Raw genomic sequence first — 18,622 nt, forward strand, 5'->3', positions numbered from 1 at the left:
CCCCGGGTGGTAATGGGGGGATGGGGTGGGGGGAAGGGAAGGCCGGGGGCTACGCCACGCACAAAGGTTCGGACACTTTAAGAGGTCCTTTATCTCTTGAGCCACCAGAATCCAGAGAGAACTGTTTCAAACAGCAGCATTGCAGAACGGAGCAGGCCCAGCGGAGCTCTCAGGTGGGAGGTGGCAAGAGACGCTTGTGCCATTAGGTTGCGGTCCCAGACCCGCCAGGGGCCTGGGGCCAGGGAGTGTCCGGACACAAGGAGGAAGTGCCCGGCTGCCAACGTCTTGGAGGTGGAAGGGGGCAACATCTTCATTTTGCCACAGCTCTTTGGCAACACCACCAGTGCCCGCTGCCCACGTTCGCTCTGCCCGTCTCCCCTAGGCCCCAAGTGTAAGGTCACTGGCAGTCTCGGGCTGGCTCCTAGCAGACGGCTCAGTCAGCAATAACCAGTCTCCTCCCTTCTCAGGGAGGCGGTGTCCCACCCACTGGGGCCCTCGGCAGGGCGGAGGTGCTCCCCACGAAAGAGCAAAATGTCCCAGCTGACCAGGGAGCACCAGGCTCCCATGTGGGGCGGACTCAGGTCCAGCTAGAGCCCGGAAGCCCCACACCGGTCTAGCTTCCGCTGTAGGCGGGGGAGTGGAGCCCGGGCCTGGGGAGGGACAAAGACAGGTGTCCCCAGGAGAACCAGTCCCGGGGAGGAGAAAGGTGGGACGTGATTGGCCCGAGCTGAGGATGCCGGGGTGCGGGATCACGGAGCTAGCAACCCTCTCATTCCGACGTGGGTCTGTTGAGAAGTTCAAGCGTGTCTTCGAGCACCTGCCACAGGCAGCTGTCCAGCGGAAACTCGTTGTCCACCAGGTTGACGAGGAAGTAGTTGTCGTGGATGTGCTGGATGATCCGACGGGACGGGGACTTCTCGTCGTACAGCTTGCCCCACCGCTCCACCCACAGGGCGAAGGCTTCGTCCTGCACGTGCCCGAGAGCGCAGGCGCAGACACGGCCACACACACACACACACACACACACACACGGGTGCAGACACACAGGCAAGGTCAACAGGGCTGCCCTTGGGTCAGGGCTCCCCGCCCCGTGCCGCAGAGCCTCTGCCACAGCCCGACAGCACGTTCCCGAGAATAGAATCAGGCCCGTGGCCAGGGCCGCCTCCCACCGCCCTGCCCAGGAATAAACTGTGATGCAGCCAGAAGGGCCCCGTCTGTCAGCTGTGGGGGTGTGGCTTCCAGCGACACCCTGGGGACCCAGCCGTACCGCCCGTCCAAGGCTTCCCCCATGTGGGCAGGGCGGGCTGGCTGCCAGCCCCCTCACCTTCCAGAACATGAAGCTGACAGGATCCACCACGGTGGGCTGGATGATCTCCCGCCCGGGGAAGATGCCCCACGTGACAGCGTTGGGCTGCAGCTCAGGGGCATTGGTGATGTTTTCCCCCTGCGGGTGGGGGGCGGGGGGCGAGGGGAGGTCAGAGCAGGTGCGGCGGAAACAGCTAGGGCCCTCTCACTGCCCAGAGCGCCCGCCCGCCACACCCTGCACGTCCCCACCCTCCCGCTCCGCTCCGTAAGCCGAAACTTAAAGGCCACCTCGGACATTTCCTTCTCCCTCCCTGGGCCTCCGTCAGCGCCACGCCCCGGAGTTTCGCCTGCTTCCTCTCCAGTCCGTTCCCACGAGTCCAGCCCGGCCGCACCTCCCTCGGCTACTCAAGACCCCACCCCGGGCCTCTGGCTCCCGGCTCCCGTGTTCCCACTGCGCCAGTCATCGGCTGTCCACTGGGACCCGCCTAAGATCAGACTCGAGCCAAGTCCCTCTGCTGCAGGGAAAGGCTCTGCTCCCCCCCCCCCCCGCCCCCGGGGCAAACCCAGACTCTAAGCAGGACCCTGGAGACCTCGGCTCTCTCGGCCTCACTCTGACACCAGTGAGCGGCGCGCCCCCAGGCCTGCAGACGGTGCCTCTGCCAGGAATGCCCTTCTCCTCCTCATCCTTAAAGATTGAGGCCACACAGGACCCTCCAAGGAGCTTCCCGTGACCTCCCAGGGTCCCGAGCATCCCACACTGAACTGTATTGACCTAACCATCCACCGACGGGCCTCCCTCGCTAGCCGGGGAGCTCTGAGCTGGGGCCTGCCTATGTCCTCGTGTCTGTCCGGCGCAAGACTCGGCCGGGGCCAGGACGCAACACCTGCCGAGTGGGGGCGGAACCGTGGGGGCCCTCGGGCTGCCCCTCCCCCCCACCCCCCGAGCCGGCCCACCTTCACGTCCACGATGTGGTAGTTGACTCGGAGCTCGTACTTCTTGAGCACCTGCAGCAGCGCCTCCACTGTCTCCCGGGAAGTGAAGAACTCCAAGTAGGCCTGTGGGGAAGGCAGGTGCCCGTCACGCCACCCCAGGTCCCTGCAGGCCGCCTCCTTGGTGCTCGGCGACACCGGTCAGATGCCCGCCCCCCACCATCCCCAGGGAGGGGCCCGCGTGCGCAGGTGTGGCCGTGGCAGGACACAAGGCTTCAGGACGAGCGCCGGCCACGGGGATCGAATGCGACTGTGGAGTTGGCAGATACACACGCCAACTCGGCGGCGGGGGGCGGGGGGAGTGGGTATGTGGAATTTCTCAGCTGGACAGGGCAGAGAGGCCTCTGCCACCCCACTCCCAGCTAGGGAAGGCCCCGGAGAAGCCGCCTCAGAAGCTGTGGAGGAGGCCCAGGCTGGCAAGCGAAGGCTCAGGAGAGAGGCACCTGCCACATTCCGGCCTCCCCACCCATGGGGTGGTGCCGGGGCTTTGAGGGCTTCTCTGGCACCAGCTGCCCGAGGAGGTTAAGCTGGGTGTGAGCAGAGATTTAAGCTGGGTGCGTTTCAGTTCCTTCGCTCTGAGGCCTGTAATCCTGCAGGGCGGGCCCCGTCATCCCTCCAGTGGCAGGCTGGAAGGTTCAGGGAAGCCCAGCAGCTGGGCCACACCGGCGACGAACAGCAGAGCCGGTCCAGCCCATCTGCTGCCGCTCAGCAGGGAGGGCCCCTGGGCGCCGGTCACGGTGGGGTGGCCGCCGCACACCTTCTGGAAGACGTAGCCCCCGCTGGGGCCCCAGCCCACGACGGGGTCCGAGGAAGGCTTCCCGTTGACGCGGGGCTGGGAGTTGATGGTGAGGACGCCCCGCCGGTTCACTCGCAGCAGCTCCTCCTTCATCAGGCTGGTCTCCGCTGCCAAGGGCTCGTCGTTCCAGGGCAGGCAGGTGACCTGCGGAACAGGGGCCGGGCTGGGGTGACAATCGGACCTGGCACCCTGGGTCCCTCCCTCCCACGGGCCATCAGAGATCCAGCCTGTCTCTGCCTCCGTAAGCCCCTGCGGGCCCTCAGGTGGGGATTCCCTTTGCTGAGCCCTTCGCCCTTTGCTGAGATGCCACAGCCAGGCCGGGGAGGGAGGCCCCACAGGGAGACGGGGCCGGGGGTGTGGCCGGGGGTGCCTGCCAGCGCCACTCACTGGATGGCCGTTTTGGTTCGGCTCCCCCGAGAGGTAGCGCACAAACACGTCGAAGACGCTCTTCTCGCTGCTCAGCTGCTCCCCCCACATCTTCAGCAGCTCCTCCCGCGGGGCCTTGCTCTTCAGGTAGAAGAGGTAGTAGTCCTTCAGCTCGCCGAAGGCCGGAGAGGAGGAGTTGCCCCTGGCAGAGAACGCACCCAGAGGTCAAGGCACACTCCAGACCTCGGGCTCCCGGCAGACAGTTGTCCCACACACTGCCGAGACTCCTGTCCCTCAGGGGTCAGGTAGCGTGCAAACTCCTCCCGCCGTCCGCCTCCCAAGCCATCGGCCCCATCTGCAAAGGACCGCGTGCCGGCCTCACCAGCGGCCGTTGGGGAACTCGTCCCAGTCCCGGGTGCGGTAGATGTAGCTCTTTGGTCTGGAGGCCCAGAAGATGGGGCGCACGTCTTCCTCCCGGCGCTTGGGGTGGGCACTGAGAGCCCAGGGCAGGGGACGCCTGGGTGAGAACGGGCACAGGGAGGGTAAGGGGCTGGCTGGAGGGGGCAGGGAGCAGGAGCCCACCGCGCCTGGGTTCTTCAACCTGACTTGGTAACTTTGGGGTGCACAGGAACTTCGTGCCGAGACCGGAACCCTGAGTGTGCCCACAGCCTCGGCAGACAGCCCCTGGCACCCCTGGGCGGCTGGCACTGCCAGGGCACACGCTTTCTGTGACCTCTCTCTGACCTCCTGCCCACTGCCTTGCCTCTGGGGCTCCTGGGCCTGCATTCGGGGCCGCCGGCCTCACCTGGGCTCCTCAGTCCACATGCCCAGGCGCTTCAGCACCTCGGTGGTGGCCTTCAAGCGGTTGAGGGTGTAGAAGTGCAGGCCTGGCACCAAACCACTTGCCAGCAGCTTCCGGCACAGGCTCACGGCCTGATCGATGCCATAGTTGCAGATGGCATCGTCATTGTCCTTGATCGGCTCAATCACGTCCCTGATGCTCTGCGGTACCTCCAGCTTGGACAGCTTCATGAGTTGCCGCAGGGAGTGGTAGCTCTGTCCGAGACACCAAGGGGCTGTGGGGCCGGGTCCCACCCCGTGTCTCACCCTATTGATCCCTCTCCTGCACCCACCAGGTCTCCTGGCCAACAGCAGTATGACACGGAGTGACCCAGGAAAGCCAGACCACACGGTACGAGGACGCTTGCCTGGCCCCGCCTTTCCTACCCTGTAGAGGACGGCAGCGGCTCAGAGTGCTCCTGCCGTTGGCCTGAGCCAGCCCTCTGGCCCTGGAGGTTCCCAAGCCTCCAGGGTCATCAGAATCGCCTGCAAAACTTAAGAAGTGGCATACAAATTCCCAGGCCCCACCTCAGAGCTACTAAATCAGAACTTCCAGGCACGGGATCGGGAAGTCCGTCTTTTGACAAAGCTTGTCCAACGATTGTGATGACAGCAGAGTCCGGGAGACACTGACTTAATCGAGGTTCCGGGTGAGAGCTGTAACAACCCCTCGTAGGGACACTTAAGCCACAGTACAAAAAGCCCCTCCAACAGGTACTGCTGCTGTTTTGGTGGGGGCGGGAGGATACAAGGTAACCAAAATGGGGTGGTGAGACATTTTGCAAGGAGCACCTGACAGGAAATCCCGTGAGTGTCCAAGAACTTGACCGTGAACTGAGCACCTCACCCTCGGCCCTGGCCTGTGTAAGAACGGGGTGCAGGTGGGGGTGGAAGGAGGCCATCAGCCCTGCTGGGCCCCTCACCTGAATAAGGAAGATTCCGGGGAGGATGGGGCAGGTAATGCCTATCTTGGAACAAGCGTCAACGAAGAGGAAGAACGTGTCAGCCTCGAAGAAGAGCTGGGTGATGATGAAGTCGGCTCCCGCGGTTACCTTCTCCTTCAGGTGCTTCAGGTCGTCCTCAAAGCTCACGGCATCAGGGTGGCCTTTGGGGTACCCTGCCAAAGGGGTGACGGTAGGGAGAGGCTGGCTACACCTGCCTCAGGTGAGTGACGAAGACATCCGGAGCTGGAAGCAGACAGCCCCCCCACCTCCACGGCTCCGGACGCGCACTTCCCAACACCGCAGCTCGGACAGGTGGGCGCGGGGAGTGGCTGGGCGCACAGCTGACGTGCCCCTCGGCCTGGAGGTGACCTTTGGTGACAGGTGGCTCACAGCCACCTCCCTAGAGTGGGGGCGGACTGCCCCACAGCCCCCGCACTGTCCTACCTCGTGTTCCCTGCCACCAGCCGGGCAAACCAGGCCTGCGCTTCCTGGCCACGGAACAGAGAACAGGCTACGCTCGGCACAGCTGGGCGGTGCTCGCACTGCGCCGGGCGCCAGGGACCGGGTTACAGCCGCGCTTTTCACTTAACACGACAATTGCTCAGAGCTCCGAGACAGTGAAAAGTCAGACACGGCGTTACACAAAGGGGAACTGAAGAAAGTGACGCTTTGCTTGGAGAAACGAATCAAGAGAACGTGGTTACTATTTCTAAATGACCAAGGGCCCCTCATGGGAAAAAAGGGTTCACCTTAGTCCAGTTCCTTATTAGTCCTGTTCCCTGATGCTTCTGCTGGCAGAACCAGGACCAGTTTCGGGGGCTGCCTGACGCTGGGCCAAGCGGCCCCACAAAACAACACGCTCCTGGGGCGTGAGAACACTGGGGCAGCCAAGATGGACTCGGGTTGCCCAGGAGGTGGGAGCTGACGTGCCCTGGGCTCCTCACTAGCTCCAGAAAGTCCAGGACCCCTTCCTGAACGCACTATCGGCCCTGCCTGCCCAAAACCACGAGCTGCAGGCAGGACGCTGGCCTCCTCAGCCTGAGCCCAGGGCAGGACCCCAAGCCAGGCGGCGGGCAGTCCCGGGACCCAGGCTGGTGGGTCGCCAAGCTGCGTTTCTGTGATAAGGCAGTTTCGTTCCGAAGAAACCCCAAGTCATGAAAAGTGGTGGTAAAAGCTGTTGTTTTAAGAGCTGAGGTAGAGGGAGGATTAAGCACCAGAATTACACTTTTCAATCACAAGGCCATTCTTCCAGTAGGAATTTCAGAAACAAAGAGGTTTTAATAGCTGAAACTTTGTGGCTATAAAACTTCGACACCACCGAACAAATGTAGCATTTGCTCAGAGTTGGATTTTGCTTGGTTCCCTGTATTGTTTTCCTGTTGTGGTCAGCTGGGTGCTTTCCCATCCACCGATCCTCCTTCTCACCCACTGAAGCGGGCGCGATGCGCGAAACCACACGGCAACTGCATGCACACAGCTCTGCTGGTTTCCACTCGTGACCGTCCGATGCCCACTGCACACGTGCACACCCCCAACTAGCTGACTGGGCCGCGGCCGTGTGAGCAGTGGCCACGTGAGCGCTCAGAAACGCCTGCCCTGTCCCTAACTCCGCCCAGACCCGTCCACCCAAACGCCCCTGCGGGCTGAGCGGAGTGGAAGTGTACGTGGGGCTTGGGACTGAGTCCAAGGTCGCCCGCAACAAGTAATTTCCTCGAAGCTGCATGACTTATTTTTTAAAGTTCACATCGCTTTGACACTTGACTCCGTGATATGGCTGTGTTTGTTTTAATATAAAAAATATCATTTCCCCTCAATTATTTGAAAAAAGTGTCGAGCCAAGATGACGTGCCAGGGCTCCCGTGGAGAGCTGCCCCGCCGTCCCCAGCCCCCGTGTGAGAGGCCGGGGACCCAGCCCCGGCAGTGGACAGAGGAAGGAAGGCCGCCCCGCCCATTTCCAGCAGGCAGGCCCTGCCTCCAGCTGCAGCCAGCGGCGCTGGAGTCGAGCTCACCCGACTCTCTCTCCTGAGACTCTGGAATGGACACTGAGGCCTGTCGATCAGTCTGGGCTCTTAGCTAGAACTGACCAGGCACCCTCAGGAGCGGATGAGCGAGACTGTGCGCAGCAGGAGGCAGAGATGGGGGCTCACGCTCCCCAACCAGGGGCCGAACCTGCAACCCAGGCATGTGCCCTGACCAGGAACTGAACCGGCAACCTTTTGCTTTGCAGAGTGACGCCCAACTAAACGAGCCACACCGGTCAGGGCTTGACCTTAGGTTCTGAGAGACTCCGCCTCCTGAATAAATATTCCTCTTTCGTTTCACGGAAGAAGAACAGGCGGAGAGCAGGAAAAGGCAGAGGGTCAGAAACTGGAGGGGTGGGGACGGCTGGGGCGGGTGGCGATGACGGAGCGTGAGTCGGGGCCTCGCCTCACTGGCCTCGGCGCTGCCCTTGTCCAGTGCAGGCTCGGGCCCCCGGAGCGAGGGGTGGCCAGACCCTGAACTGAGTACACCCAGGCGTGCCTCTCTGGGTGTTTCGATCCTCCCGCTCTGTCCCCACCCACGGGGACACTCTGGCCGCTCACCTGCCACACAGATGTCAAAGTAGTCACCAAACTCGCTGCGGATGTGCTTCACCAAGTCTGTGGCGTGGGAGAACTCTCCTTCCTCCTCCTCCCACTGCTCACCTGGGGGGTCTGGGGGGGTGAAGGTCACGGTCACTGGGGCTCACTGACCTCCAGGGAGCCGCTCTGTTCCTTCTCCCACCCCTACACCCGGGTCCGTGAGCTCCTCAACGGCAGAGCCCTCGTGGTATTCAAACTGGCGGCTCCTTTCTAGCACAGCACTTGGTAAACCGTGGCGGGGAAGGCCTGCCAGGCGTTACCGAGCCAGGCGCTGGGCTGGCGGCGGTGAGCAGGGGGCAGCAGGGGACAGCTGGTGCGCTTAGTTTAGCCTGGAGATCTGCGCCCCCGCCCCCCACGCAAACCTGGCTGCGCGCAGGCACCGTCGCCCGACCCCACCGCGCACCCTCCCACCGTCCTGGAGCTCCTGCCTCCGGGGAGAGTTTTCCACTTATCTCGAGTGAGAAACGGTCTTGTGGCGGAGAACACGAGGCCACAACGCCCACCCCGCAGGCTCCCTCTGCCCGCTCTCGTGGCCCCAGGCGCAGGCGGCCGTCTGCACTTCTGGGACAAGTGCCAGAAGTGCCGTCTTCACGGGGCCGAGAGCTGGGAGCAGCCGGCGGTGGACGCGGCCGCGCCACCAGGGCAGCGTGTTGTCGGGCCCCAGCTGCATTCCCCACTGAACGTGGGGGTCAAGAGGTCAAGAGGTGACTCCATCTGGGCCGCGCCTATGGATGCTACCAGCGGGGATGGGACCTTAAGCATGCTCAGGGTGGGACCCGGAGAAAAGCAAAGGGCCATTTCGGGGACAGAAGAGGTCCCCGGGAAAGCAAGACCCCAGAGAGTAGCGCTGGCTGCACACCTCCTCTCAGGGCCAAGATGTTCTTCAGGCCCAGCCGCCTGGCCTTGCGCAGGTGGCCCGTGACGGCCTCCCGGCTCTGGCACAGGCAGGTCATGTGCAGCATGGTCTCCAGGCCGCAGTAGTTCACGGCGGTGCTGGCGATCGTCATGGAGGAGGTCTCCTTGTCCGAGCCAGGGTCTTGGGTGGGGCGCCAGGTCACATCTATGAACAGGGGCCCGCCTGCCCCCATCTGGTCAAACCTGTAGGGAATTTCTCTCTGAAGAGGGGTTCCTGGGGGCACCCTACCCATCACCACCTTGCCATGGGGTCCGGAAGTTAGAGAAGCCTCACAGCAGGTGGCATCAGACCGCCGTGCATTCCCATCCTGGCTCTGCTACTTCCTCGCTGTGTGACCTTGGGGAAATTACTTAAACTCTCTGAGCTTCAGTTTCCTCATTTCTACAACGCAACAGAGGAGAGTCCAACAGATGGCCCCACAGCTCTTAGAACAGTTCTCAGCCCCTACAACTGAACTGCTATTATTATGTTACTATGATTGTGGAGATAATATACAACAACAATGCCACCGTTTTGCCTGAAAGTAGTACTGTAGACTTTTCCAAGTGCTTGCCTGCTTTTATCTTGGTTGACTAAAGTTCAATGGCCAAGGGTTGGCGAACCCTCGGTACGGCAGGCACAGCCTCCTTCTAGGAGCAGGAAAAAAGAGGAGCAGCAGACACAAGTGTCCACCGAGCTCCCTTCTCCCCAGACCTGGTGCTGCAGCCACCGGCGCTGCGGAGCGCGGCCCCGGTGCGGAACTAGACTCCAGCAGCACGGCTGTGCATGCGCCCTGTGCCACAGCCCGTTCTATGGTGCATTTAAACGTCCCATGCCTTCAACTCCAAGCCCCGGGAGTGAAGCATGAGATGCACGAGTGGTAAAAAAAAAAAAAAAAAGCATCAACTCTAAAAGAACTGCAATTCACAAAGTGCTAATGTAATTCAGTTGGCATTTCTAGATTTCAAGACGCATAATCCAAATTCCTAACTTGGTGAAAATGTCCTCCGAGCTGCTGCTTTGTGACTTCCTACACGGTACTCATGACCCAGCTGGGATGCCGAGAAATCAATTTCGAGCCCATTGAAGAGTGTGTTTAAAAATCCAGAGGCTTGCTTCTACTTGGGGGGGACTTCTGCTGCCAACTGAGAAGCTACAGATCGAGTGACTGAGCCTGCATTTACTACCCTTTCCTGTCCCCTCTGGCTGCCTTTCCCGCCGGGTCACAGTGGCCCTGCGAGCACTTTCTCCCCCACCCCCCCCTTCTAGTCCAGCCCCACTCCTGAACCTTAAAGCCACTCACATTGCAATGAGGTTGACAGCTCCCTGAGCCATCCGCGGAGGGAAGAATTCTAGGGAGAACCACTTGTCGCCAGATTCCATCTTTCGCTTCATTTTCTCCTGGAGTCTCTCCCGCCGCTCGGGGTCCAGCCCTGGCGAGGAACCTTTCAAACTGTCCTTGGAGCTCTCGATGCCGCAGCTGCTGCCCTCCCAGTGGGTGCCGGGGCCGCTGTTCCCTCTGGGTTCGTTCACCATGGCCGAATCCTTGCTGCACGGGGTGGGGGCAGAGGGTGTCAGGAGCCGGCAGGCAGCCTAACCCCTGAATGGCAGGGTCAGGCGAGAGGTGCTGCATTTCCACGCAGGATTAAGGCTGCCCAAGGGGGAGCGTGCCGATGCCCCTACCAGCTGGCTCCACACACCACAGCTCCAAGCTTTTCCTTCCCCTGTAGCCTGGTTCCCTGTATGACAGCCCCCGCCCGTACGGAAACATGCACCGTCAGCCCGAGGAACCTCAGTGACAGCTACCTGATGGAGGGGGGCACTGACAGGCTCACAATGCCAGCTTCCAAGGCCCGCATTCCCAGGGAGGGCCAGCAGTGCCCGGCTGGGAGGACCTCCGGATTTGGAAGGTCCATCCCGGCCAGCTTGGACCCAGACTGGGCTAGGAAGAAAAAGGAAACTTCCCCAGCACTCAGGGGCGGAGCAGTGACTGAGGAAGGGCTTACAGCTGGAGCTGGGGCCCGCGACAGGGGCGGGGCGGGAGGTGGGGGCAAGGCTTCCCGGCAAGAGGGAGGGCTGAGGCGCTAGCTGCCGCAGGCAGATGGAAGGAGGGGAACTCAGGCCCGAGACAGCAGGGGCTGGTGGGAGGAGGCCTAGAAACGTTCAGGGTCACCGGTTCTCTCTCCAAAGAAGGCATGGAAAGGCGTGGTCGTGCGGGGAACATCTCCAGTTCCCCGGAACAGTTTGTGTGCAGGATGGACGGAGCGAGGGCTCGACAAATCAGCCAGATTTCTCCCAAGCTCACGCTACTCCAAAGGGACCAGGTCACGCGTTGGAACTTGACGTGGGCTGGGTTCTAAAAGTAGCCCGACCCAGTTCAGGAAGGCCATGAATTTGTGTCCAACTCGGAACACAGGCTGCCTTCCAGGCACACCACCACTTACACACACCACTGAAGTCAGTCAAAGTAAGGACGGTGACGGCACGGCCACAGCATCCGAAGCCCTGGGCGGTGGCAACCACAGGCTGGCCAACAGAGGGCGGGCACAGTGCCAGTGGGCAGTTTAGTGGGACAAGTAAGACCAATACTTAAAAACGAAACAAAGCACTACTCATGCCTGGCTACGTGCAAACACGCAGTCCTGGAAGCGCGGGGAGTGGTAACATGGAGACCAGAGGGATAATAGGACCAAGTTCATTCCTTTCAAGGAACTTCCACTGTCAAGCTGGTGTTTTTAACCCCTTTGGGGTCCTAGAGCCTTGAGAAGTGGACGAAATCTAATGCTCCTCCCCGCTCCCTGGAAACACACGCAAGTGTGCATAACACACACAAGTGTGCAAAACACATAGTGACACATCCAAAGTCCAGAAGCCAAGACCAGATTCAGAACACTTGTGCCAGCATTTTCTCTCCCTAGGGACCCCCCTTTTGATTCTGACATAAAACTCCAGCTTCTCAGTGAGGATGACCGTTGGAGTCAGAAAGGGGGGAGTGTCAAGATCAGACTCCCTGGCCCTTTCCAAGAATTCAAGAGTGCCCACTGTCTGCTGAAACAAAATTAAGAGTGGTGGGGTGGGGGTGGGGCAGGGAGATGGACCCAGCGACAAATTATCTGCTCTTTCATTCGTTCAATAAAGACTCACTGCCTTCCCAGTACGCACCAGGCACACACCCTCTTTCCCCCTGCTTTCTCATGCCATTACTTATCCATCTTAAGCTGGACTCTCACAGCACTCTGCGCTGTAATTGCGGGTTTGCAGGTTTGTCTCAGAGCTCCAAGACCAGGGCGGTATCCTGCCTTTGACAGGCATCTTGCTATTCCAGTGACTGCCACAATGAAATGGGACTGCCAGCAATGCGCGCCAGCGGGCCAGGCGCTGTCACTCCGATCTCAAAATAACCGGCTGCCATTTACCGAGCGCTCACTTCATCGGTGCCACTGGGGGCATATGAAACCCACAACTGTGCGCGCCCGACGCAGTGGGCACCAGGGGCAGCAGTGCCAGCGGCCCAAGGCTCTTCTCCAGATGCTCGGCGAGCAGGCAGGTTTAAAGAGCTGGAACCGGAAAAACGCCTCCCGCGCCCAGGTGGCTCGAGGGCCGCGAATCGGGCCGCTAGGTCATTGGGTCATGGGAGGGGAGCGGGGACGCGGGTCCTGGGGATGCTGGGTCACCACCTTTTTCTCAAGGCCGCCTCATCCTCGGGCCGGAGCCCCCATCTACAGAGGGCAGCCCGGCCCCCATCGCTCTGTGCGCACGAATAAGTCCCCGCCCCAGGTGGTGGTCCCCGGATGCCAGGTCTCTCGACCCGACAACCCCAGGCCACACCGTCACTCACCCTGCTGTCGCGGGTGTCTCAGAACACTAGCGCCAGTCCCAGATGCCTGGCCGCTGCGGAGGCGCTCGCGGAGGGGGCGGAAGGCCGGGAGGAGGGGCGTGGCGCAGGAGTCGCGTGGCCTTGGAGCCTGTTGCTAAGGGGGCGGGACCAGAGGACCGAAACCGCCCTCACAGGCGACCGGAAGCTCCGCCCCTAACATGGCCGCGCCCAGAGTTCTCGTTTGTGGAGGTTCCACCGCCCGTCATGTGACGTGGGCCCTCGTCCCACCCGCCTGCAGCCATTCCACGTCTGGTCCCCAAGCTCGAGAGGGCCACGTGACCCTCCGGGGGCCAGTCACGTGAAGCGCAGATCTCGGGTGGGGGGGTCGGCATAAGGGTCCAGAGTGGCAGTAAACGAGGAAGATGGCGGGGTGCAGGGGGTCCTTGTGCTGTTGCTGCAGGTGGTGCTGCTGCTGCGGTGAGCGTGAGACCCGTACCCCGGAGGAGCTGGTAAGGAGCTGGTGGAGCCGGGCTGGGGAAGGGGCGGTTGCTAAGGGACGGTGAGAGGCGTTGCCAGAGGTGGGGCTGGGTCGAGCTGAGCCAGCAGGTGGGGACCGCATCCTGGGCTCTCAAAATCTGCCCTGGTTCCCGTGCCCAAGTCTGTAGTCTTTTTCTCATAACTCATCCCTGGAATGGAAGAGAGAATCCAGGCTAGCTCTAATTAATCCCATACATATTTTCCCTTATTTCCATCTGAAAGGAGTTTTGAATGAAAGAAGTCTTTTCGGCAGAAGCCCTTTCACTGGACCTTGTGTTTATCATGCAGCTGGCTTAATTTCTCCAGTCCTTTCTCACTGTATCCCTAACCCTTTCTGGGTCATTAACAATCCAGCTTTTCCCTGCAAAGCACCCTGGGAAAATCTGAATTGCTGTGTCCTCAGATTTGACAGGTCCCTTGCACTTTCAGATTCGGCACATTATCAGATGGAATCTGATTCCCCGCCCCCTTAAGCCGACAGTGGACATCTTTCACGTGTTCTGAAGACAACACTGGTTATTTAGAGAACGTAGTAATAGAAATGAAGAGCTCAGCTGGATCCCCACCCAAATCGCCCCCCATCCCAAAAGTTTGTTTTGTTTGTTTTGTTTGTGAGGTCTTGTTTTGTGGTGATAATGGCTCCAGATGATTTAGAAACTAGCAGCTGGTTTCAGTAGACACACTCCTGCCTCCTTTCATGTTTAACCATTAAAAGGGTCTTTCTTCCGTGGATCTGTTTTTCTAGACCATTCTTGGAGAAACCCAGGAGGAGGAGGATGAGATCCTTCCAAGGAAAGACTATGAGGTGAGATTCTCAGATGCTGTCTTGAGTAACAAATGCAGTGAATGACCTGGTCCCTTAAGACTGAAGCATGAGGCTTCCAACGAGAGGTGCTGTTTGACCTTCTGTCCCAGGGAGTAAATGAGTAGGAGGTAATTTCCCTCTGGGGAAGGGGCTGTTTAACAAGCCCTTCTCTCACCTCAACTGCAAAACAAGGTCTGGGTGTCTCCACGCTCCCATGGGTCTGTTAGAGCCTTAACCTGGATAGAGTATGCGTTTGCCATTAAACTGCTTGCTTTTACATCTCAGAGACCCAGAGTCAAAGCCACTGGCAGTGTATGCTCATAGTAGGCGTGGGCCAGTAGACCTTGCTTCTCTTCTGGGAGAACTTAGTGCTCAGAAGATTGTTTCTTGCCCGAGCAGCTTCTCTCTGAAGCATTCTTGACTGTGGCTTCTGATTTCCACGTGGGACTTGTAGATTGTGTGTGTGTGTGTTTAGTACTGCTGGGGTGAGCCATAAGGTAATCAGTTCATAATGACTTCTGAAAACACAAAAAAGCCATCGTTGTGATGGAAACTATTTATGAAAAGGAGCTAGAGAAAAACCCATAATCCTGCTCATTAAAAGATGATTATTACTACCTTATTAAATATTCTTTTTTATGCTTACATACATGCTTTGCAAAAAAAAAGATTTCATTTAGTTTTAGAGAGAGAGGAATGGAGAAATAGACAAACATCATTGTGTGGTTGCCTCCTGAGTGCCCCCTACTGGGGACCTGGCCCACAACCCAGGTATGTGTCCTGACTGGGAATCGAACCAGCGACCCTTTGGTTCACAGACATACATGCTTTCTTCTGCGTAACAGAAGTGAGATTCTACTGAATATTTTAACCTCTTTTTTTCCCTACTTGATAGCAATTTTTGTATCACTAGATACTTCTCTACACTATCTTTTTAAGTAGGGGAATATTATTTTATTGTGCCACAATTTATTTAATTTGACTTTTCTCTTTGATAAACTACATGGTGGTGACCATCCTTCCTTGTTCATCCTTAATTGCTTCCTTAGGATTAATTCCAAGAAGTGAAATTAATCATGAATATGTTTAGTATTTTTTTTAAAATGTCACGTAGACTTTAAAAATTCAATACTCTAGGGCAATAATATATTAAGACTAATTTTTTTAGTAGTTCATCTTTTGTTGCAGAATTTGGTGTAACTATTATGATTTGTCATGTAGCATGAACATTTTTAAAATCTTTTATCACAGCCCTGGCTGGTGTGGCACAGTGGATTGAGTGCCATCCTGTGAACCAAAGCATTGCTGGTTCGATTCCCAGTCAGAGCACATGTCTGGGTTGCAGGCCAGGTCCCCGGTTGGAGGCATGGGAGAGGCAACCGGTTGATGTATCTCTTGCACATTGACGCTTCTCTCCCTTTCTTTCTCCCTCCTCATCTCTCTAAACATAAATAAATAAAATAAAATAAAAGAAAGAAAGAAAGCCCTCACTTCTGTGCTAGCTAGCACACAGCCCACAGAGCATCAGCCACCTCTCCCCTCCCGTACCCTGACCCCAAATACAATTCCCAGCTTCACTCTACCCATGGAGGAGACAAACTCAAAGCAATGGTTTTGGGATCTCAGGTCAGTTTTCTCCTCCAGTCCTCCGCTCCCATGGGCCTGCAACTTGATCACGTATCACAGTCCAAGGGAGGCCTTGTTATAAGACACAGAGCTTCTGTTCAGCGGGCCTGTGGTGGGACCGAGTTCGCACTCCTAACTAGTTCCCAGGAGGGGCTGCGGCTGCTGCTGCTGGCCCAGGAACCACTCTGAGAGCCTGGAGGCGCAGTGCTTCACTGAGGACAGTCCTTGAAGGGCATCCCCAGCCAGGGGAAGGGCTTGCATGGAGGGGCTGGGCGACATCCTGCCTTTTCTCCCCATCCAAGGCAAGCACACGCTGTTTCAAGCGGTACCGAGCACTTCGGAGGCATGTAAGCAGAGGGCACGAGACTACATTGCCCACACATAGCATCTCCACTCCTGCTTAAAAAAAAAAAGACAAAGAAAGAAAGAAAGAAAAAAACTTTTTACAATTTTAAACATATACCAAAATGGACAGAAGAGTGTATCGGAACCCCGTACTCATCACGCCGCTGGGCTTGACTTTGTTTCCCCTCTGCTCCCATCCACTTCCGGGTCTGCTGATGGTGGGTGGATGGGGAGGCTTCTGAGATTTTATTTATTTATTTTAGAGAGGGAGGGAGGGAGGGACATCGTTCAGCTGCCTCTCGCGGGCCCTCTACTGCAGCCCAGGCGCGTGCCCCGACTGGGAGTCAAGCTGGTGACCTTTTGGTTCGCGGGCCGGCGTTCAGTCCACGGAGCCACGCCAGGCAGGGCCATCCTGCGTTCTTAACTTCTGGGTTGGTCCGAGACGGTGATCTCTCAGGTGTCAGCAACCTGGATCCTTGGGCACTCTTTCCTAAATCCTTCAGAGGCTGATTGAGAGTGTATGTGCAGAACCTTCAGGCACTGATGTACAAACTGAAAGTTTCAAGAGTTTTAAGTTTTCGGGCTCATTAAAGTGAAATAAAATCAATTTCTCACGTTTCAGCCCATGCTGACTGGAGTAATTTTGTTCGCTCAACTGTGCTCACGCCATGTGGTTCCTTCACTCTTTCCTCATCCCCCTCCCACCTTATTTTGAGGGAAATTCTGTACGTGACATCATTGCATCCATAAATAATTCAACATACATCTCTAGAGAGTAAGGACTTTTTTTGCGGGGGGGGGCACAACACCATACCATTTTGACACCTATGAAACTAACAATAATTCCTTGATATCAAATGTCCAGTTTTCCAATTGTCTTACAAATGTCACGTGTATTTTTCAATAGTTTGTTTGAATCGGGTCCCAAATAAGGTCTTCACATCGCATGTATTTGATTTGTATCTTAAATCTCTTCTGTCTTTAGGTTCCTCCATCTTTTTTTTTCCCCTTGAAATGTACTTGACAAAATAATCAGGATTCTGGAATTTGCCTGCCCCACCGCCGTGTGGTTTAATGTGCCACTCCGATGGGACTTCTTTTAGTGAGTCAGAAAGCCTGGTGTCCACGGATGTATTTTCTCACGCTTTTAAAATACTCATTTGCTGTACATAGTTGAGAGGTTTGCAGGAATAAGGATAAGATGCTGTATATTGTATTGTCACCCCAGTAAACCTGGTGATATCATCCTGCCTGTTCCCAGGACTGACGCCATCCCAGCGCTCTTCCTCTTCCTCTTCCTGTGCCTGGGGGCTCCCACACCCCGCCCCGCCCCACCCACCATGGACCCTGCTGGTCCCAAGCCGCCTCCACCCCTTTCACTGAGTTGCAACTTACATTTGTAATACAGTTACTTCCCGTTGACATGCGCACTTATGTAAGTTTTATGAGTTAATGTTCTTGCCTGTGAGTCATTAATATTTCTCAATTAGCCATGTTTTGCGTTAGAGCTTCGTGAGAGCGTGAGCTTTGTGTGAGAAAGCACATTTAGCCAGGCACTCCCTCAGAAAAGCCCGCTCCGACGGTGGTTATTAAGGCTCACCTCGAAAACCCTTCTGCTGAAAATCTTTCTGAAATGTGCTCCCCACCTTAGTAAGAGTTCATCCCACGTGCTTGGCTCTTTGTGGGGTGAGATGTGAGGTGGGGTCTTACGAGATGGTAGATTCTCCTTTTTGCTGTCCATTCACAGAGGCGGGTTGAAGAAGAACTTCCTACCTGTCCTGCTGGGAGTTAGACGGTGCCGGGTCCAAACAGCACTGTTTTCTTGCAGGTCACAGGCTCTTTTGGATTAGAGAAAGGCACCCCTCCGAGCAGAGGCCTTACAGTAAAAGGCCCACCTGTCTGGGCCGTAACAACATCCCCAGGTCAAGGCCCACCCAAGATGCTTTTTGGGTGAGCGCTACGTGCCCTGCCTGGTTGAATTTGGGCTGAGTCTTAGCCCCCGCTTGCCTCCACGGCCAGGTGCTGTTTTGCTCATTACCACAGGAAGCAGCCCTACTGGACACCTGTAAAAAAAACTTTCTAAAAAGTTATTAGTCTCCCAAACCAAAGAGCAGCGTATACAGCAGAAATAAGAGGAAGTTAGTCACGGCAAAGGAGAAGTAACTCTGATTTTAACAGCAGCTCCTGTAGTTCACTGGGACGTACTTACAGTGTTAGGCTCTCGACTGATTTATTTAAAAAAAAGGAAGAAAAGATTGGTGTTCTGGCGTTGCATTTGTTGCTAGCTGCCCCTCTGAACAGCTGTATTCAGGGTTAGGTTGGCATATAATTCATAGACTACACAACTCACCCCTTTGCAGGGTACGACTCAGTGGCATGTGCAGTGTGGTCAGAGTTGCGCGGTCGTCGCCAAATCCGTTTTAGATCATCCTGTCGCCTCCCCGTCCCCTTAGCAGGGTCACTGCCCATCCCCCTTGTCGCTGACCCCAGGCCGCCACTAACTTACTTTCTGTCCCTGTAGATTTGCCTGTTCCGGACATCTGAACACCTTTCAAATGTTCGTGGACTTGCAGCATTAATTAGACAAAGCCATCAAGTAGATAATTAGTTAACCAGTCATTTCTATAAATATTTGGTATGAGGGATATTTATACCTTGCAACATTTTCTTTTCCTAGTCCTAGAATGGGATGTCACTCACTTGATTGAAATATGTATATGTAATCACTCATGGAT

At 57.0% G+C, this 18,622-nt stretch overlaps 2 protein-coding genes and 1 long non-coding RNA gene across 6 annotated transcripts in view; 1 reads left to right on the forward strand and 2 right to left on the reverse strand.

Moving 5' to 3' along the window:
* Positions 1-71: 71 nt before the first annotated feature.
* Positions 72-12,736, reverse strand: MTHFR (methylenetetrahydrofolate reductase). 3 transcript variants are annotated; one of them, XM_028512193.2, is made up of 12 exons: positions 12,596-12,736; positions 10,061-10,306; positions 8,722-8,960; positions 7,824-7,934; positions 5,221-5,414; positions 4,263-4,513; positions 3,840-3,974; positions 3,479-3,659; positions 3,053-3,235; positions 2,260-2,361; positions 1,325-1,444; positions 72-967 (listed from the first exon to the last, which is right to left on the reverse strand). In XM_028512193.2, the coding sequence occupies exons 2-12, from the start codon at positions 10,291-10,293 to the stop codon at positions 770-772; spliced, it is 1,947 nt and encodes a 648-aa protein (XP_028367994.1). In that variant the 5' UTR covers positions 10,294-10,306; positions 12,596-12,736; the 3' UTR covers positions 72-769. The 3 variants fall into 3 exon arrangements, with proteins under 3 accessions (XP_028367994.1, XP_035881212.1, XP_035881211.1); XM_036025319.1 differs by having other exon boundaries at positions 10,061-10,303; positions 12,596-12,685; XM_036025318.1 differs by lacking the exon at positions 12,596-12,736 and adding an exon at positions 10,564-10,742.
* Positions 12,737-12,788: 52 nt separating this feature from the next.
* CLCN6 (chloride voltage-gated channel 6) overlaps positions 12,789-18,622 on the forward strand; it is a 37,009-nt gene continuing 31,175 nt past the window's right edge. Inside the window, exons 1-2 of one of the 2 annotated variants that reach the window (XM_028511829.2) lie at positions 12,789-13,083; positions 13,857-13,916. In XM_028511829.2, coding sequence (XP_028367630.1) covers positions 12,997-13,083; positions 13,857-13,916 — 147 coding nt within the window. In that variant the 5' untranslated portion in view covers positions 12,789-12,996. The remainder of the gene's footprint in view (positions 13,084-13,856; positions 13,917-18,622) is intronic. The other variant, XR_004903061.1, reaches the window with a different exon arrangement.
* LOC118500511 lies at positions 16,687-18,135 on the reverse strand. Its single transcript, XR_004903062.1, has 2 exons — positions 17,661-18,135; positions 16,687-17,613 (listed from the first exon to the last, which is right to left on the reverse strand). It is a non-coding gene; the product is annotated as an uncharacterized LOC118500511 (long non-coding RNA).

This window comes from Phyllostomus discolor, chromosome 5, assembly GCF_004126475.2.
Source record: "Phyllostomus discolor isolate MPI-MPIP mPhyDis1 chromosome 5, mPhyDis1.pri.v3, whole genome shotgun sequence".
Classification (NCBI taxonomy): Eukaryota; Metazoa; Chordata; class Mammalia; order Chiroptera; family Phyllostomidae; genus Phyllostomus; species Phyllostomus discolor.

Coding starts and splice junctions, on each gene's coding strand:
- MTHFR (XM_036025318.1), bottom strand. CDS start 10,673: ATGGACCTTCCAAATCCGGAGGTCCTCCCAGCCGGGCACTGCTGGCCC. Junction 5,415..7,823: donor CTTTGACATCTGTGTGGCAG/GTGAGCGGCCAG, acceptor CCCCTTTGGCAG/GGTACCCCAAAGGCCACCCT. Junction 3,660..3,839: donor GAGTTCCCCAACGGCCGCTG/GTGAGGCCGGCA, acceptor GTTCTCTGCCAG/GGGCAACTCCTCCTCTCCGG.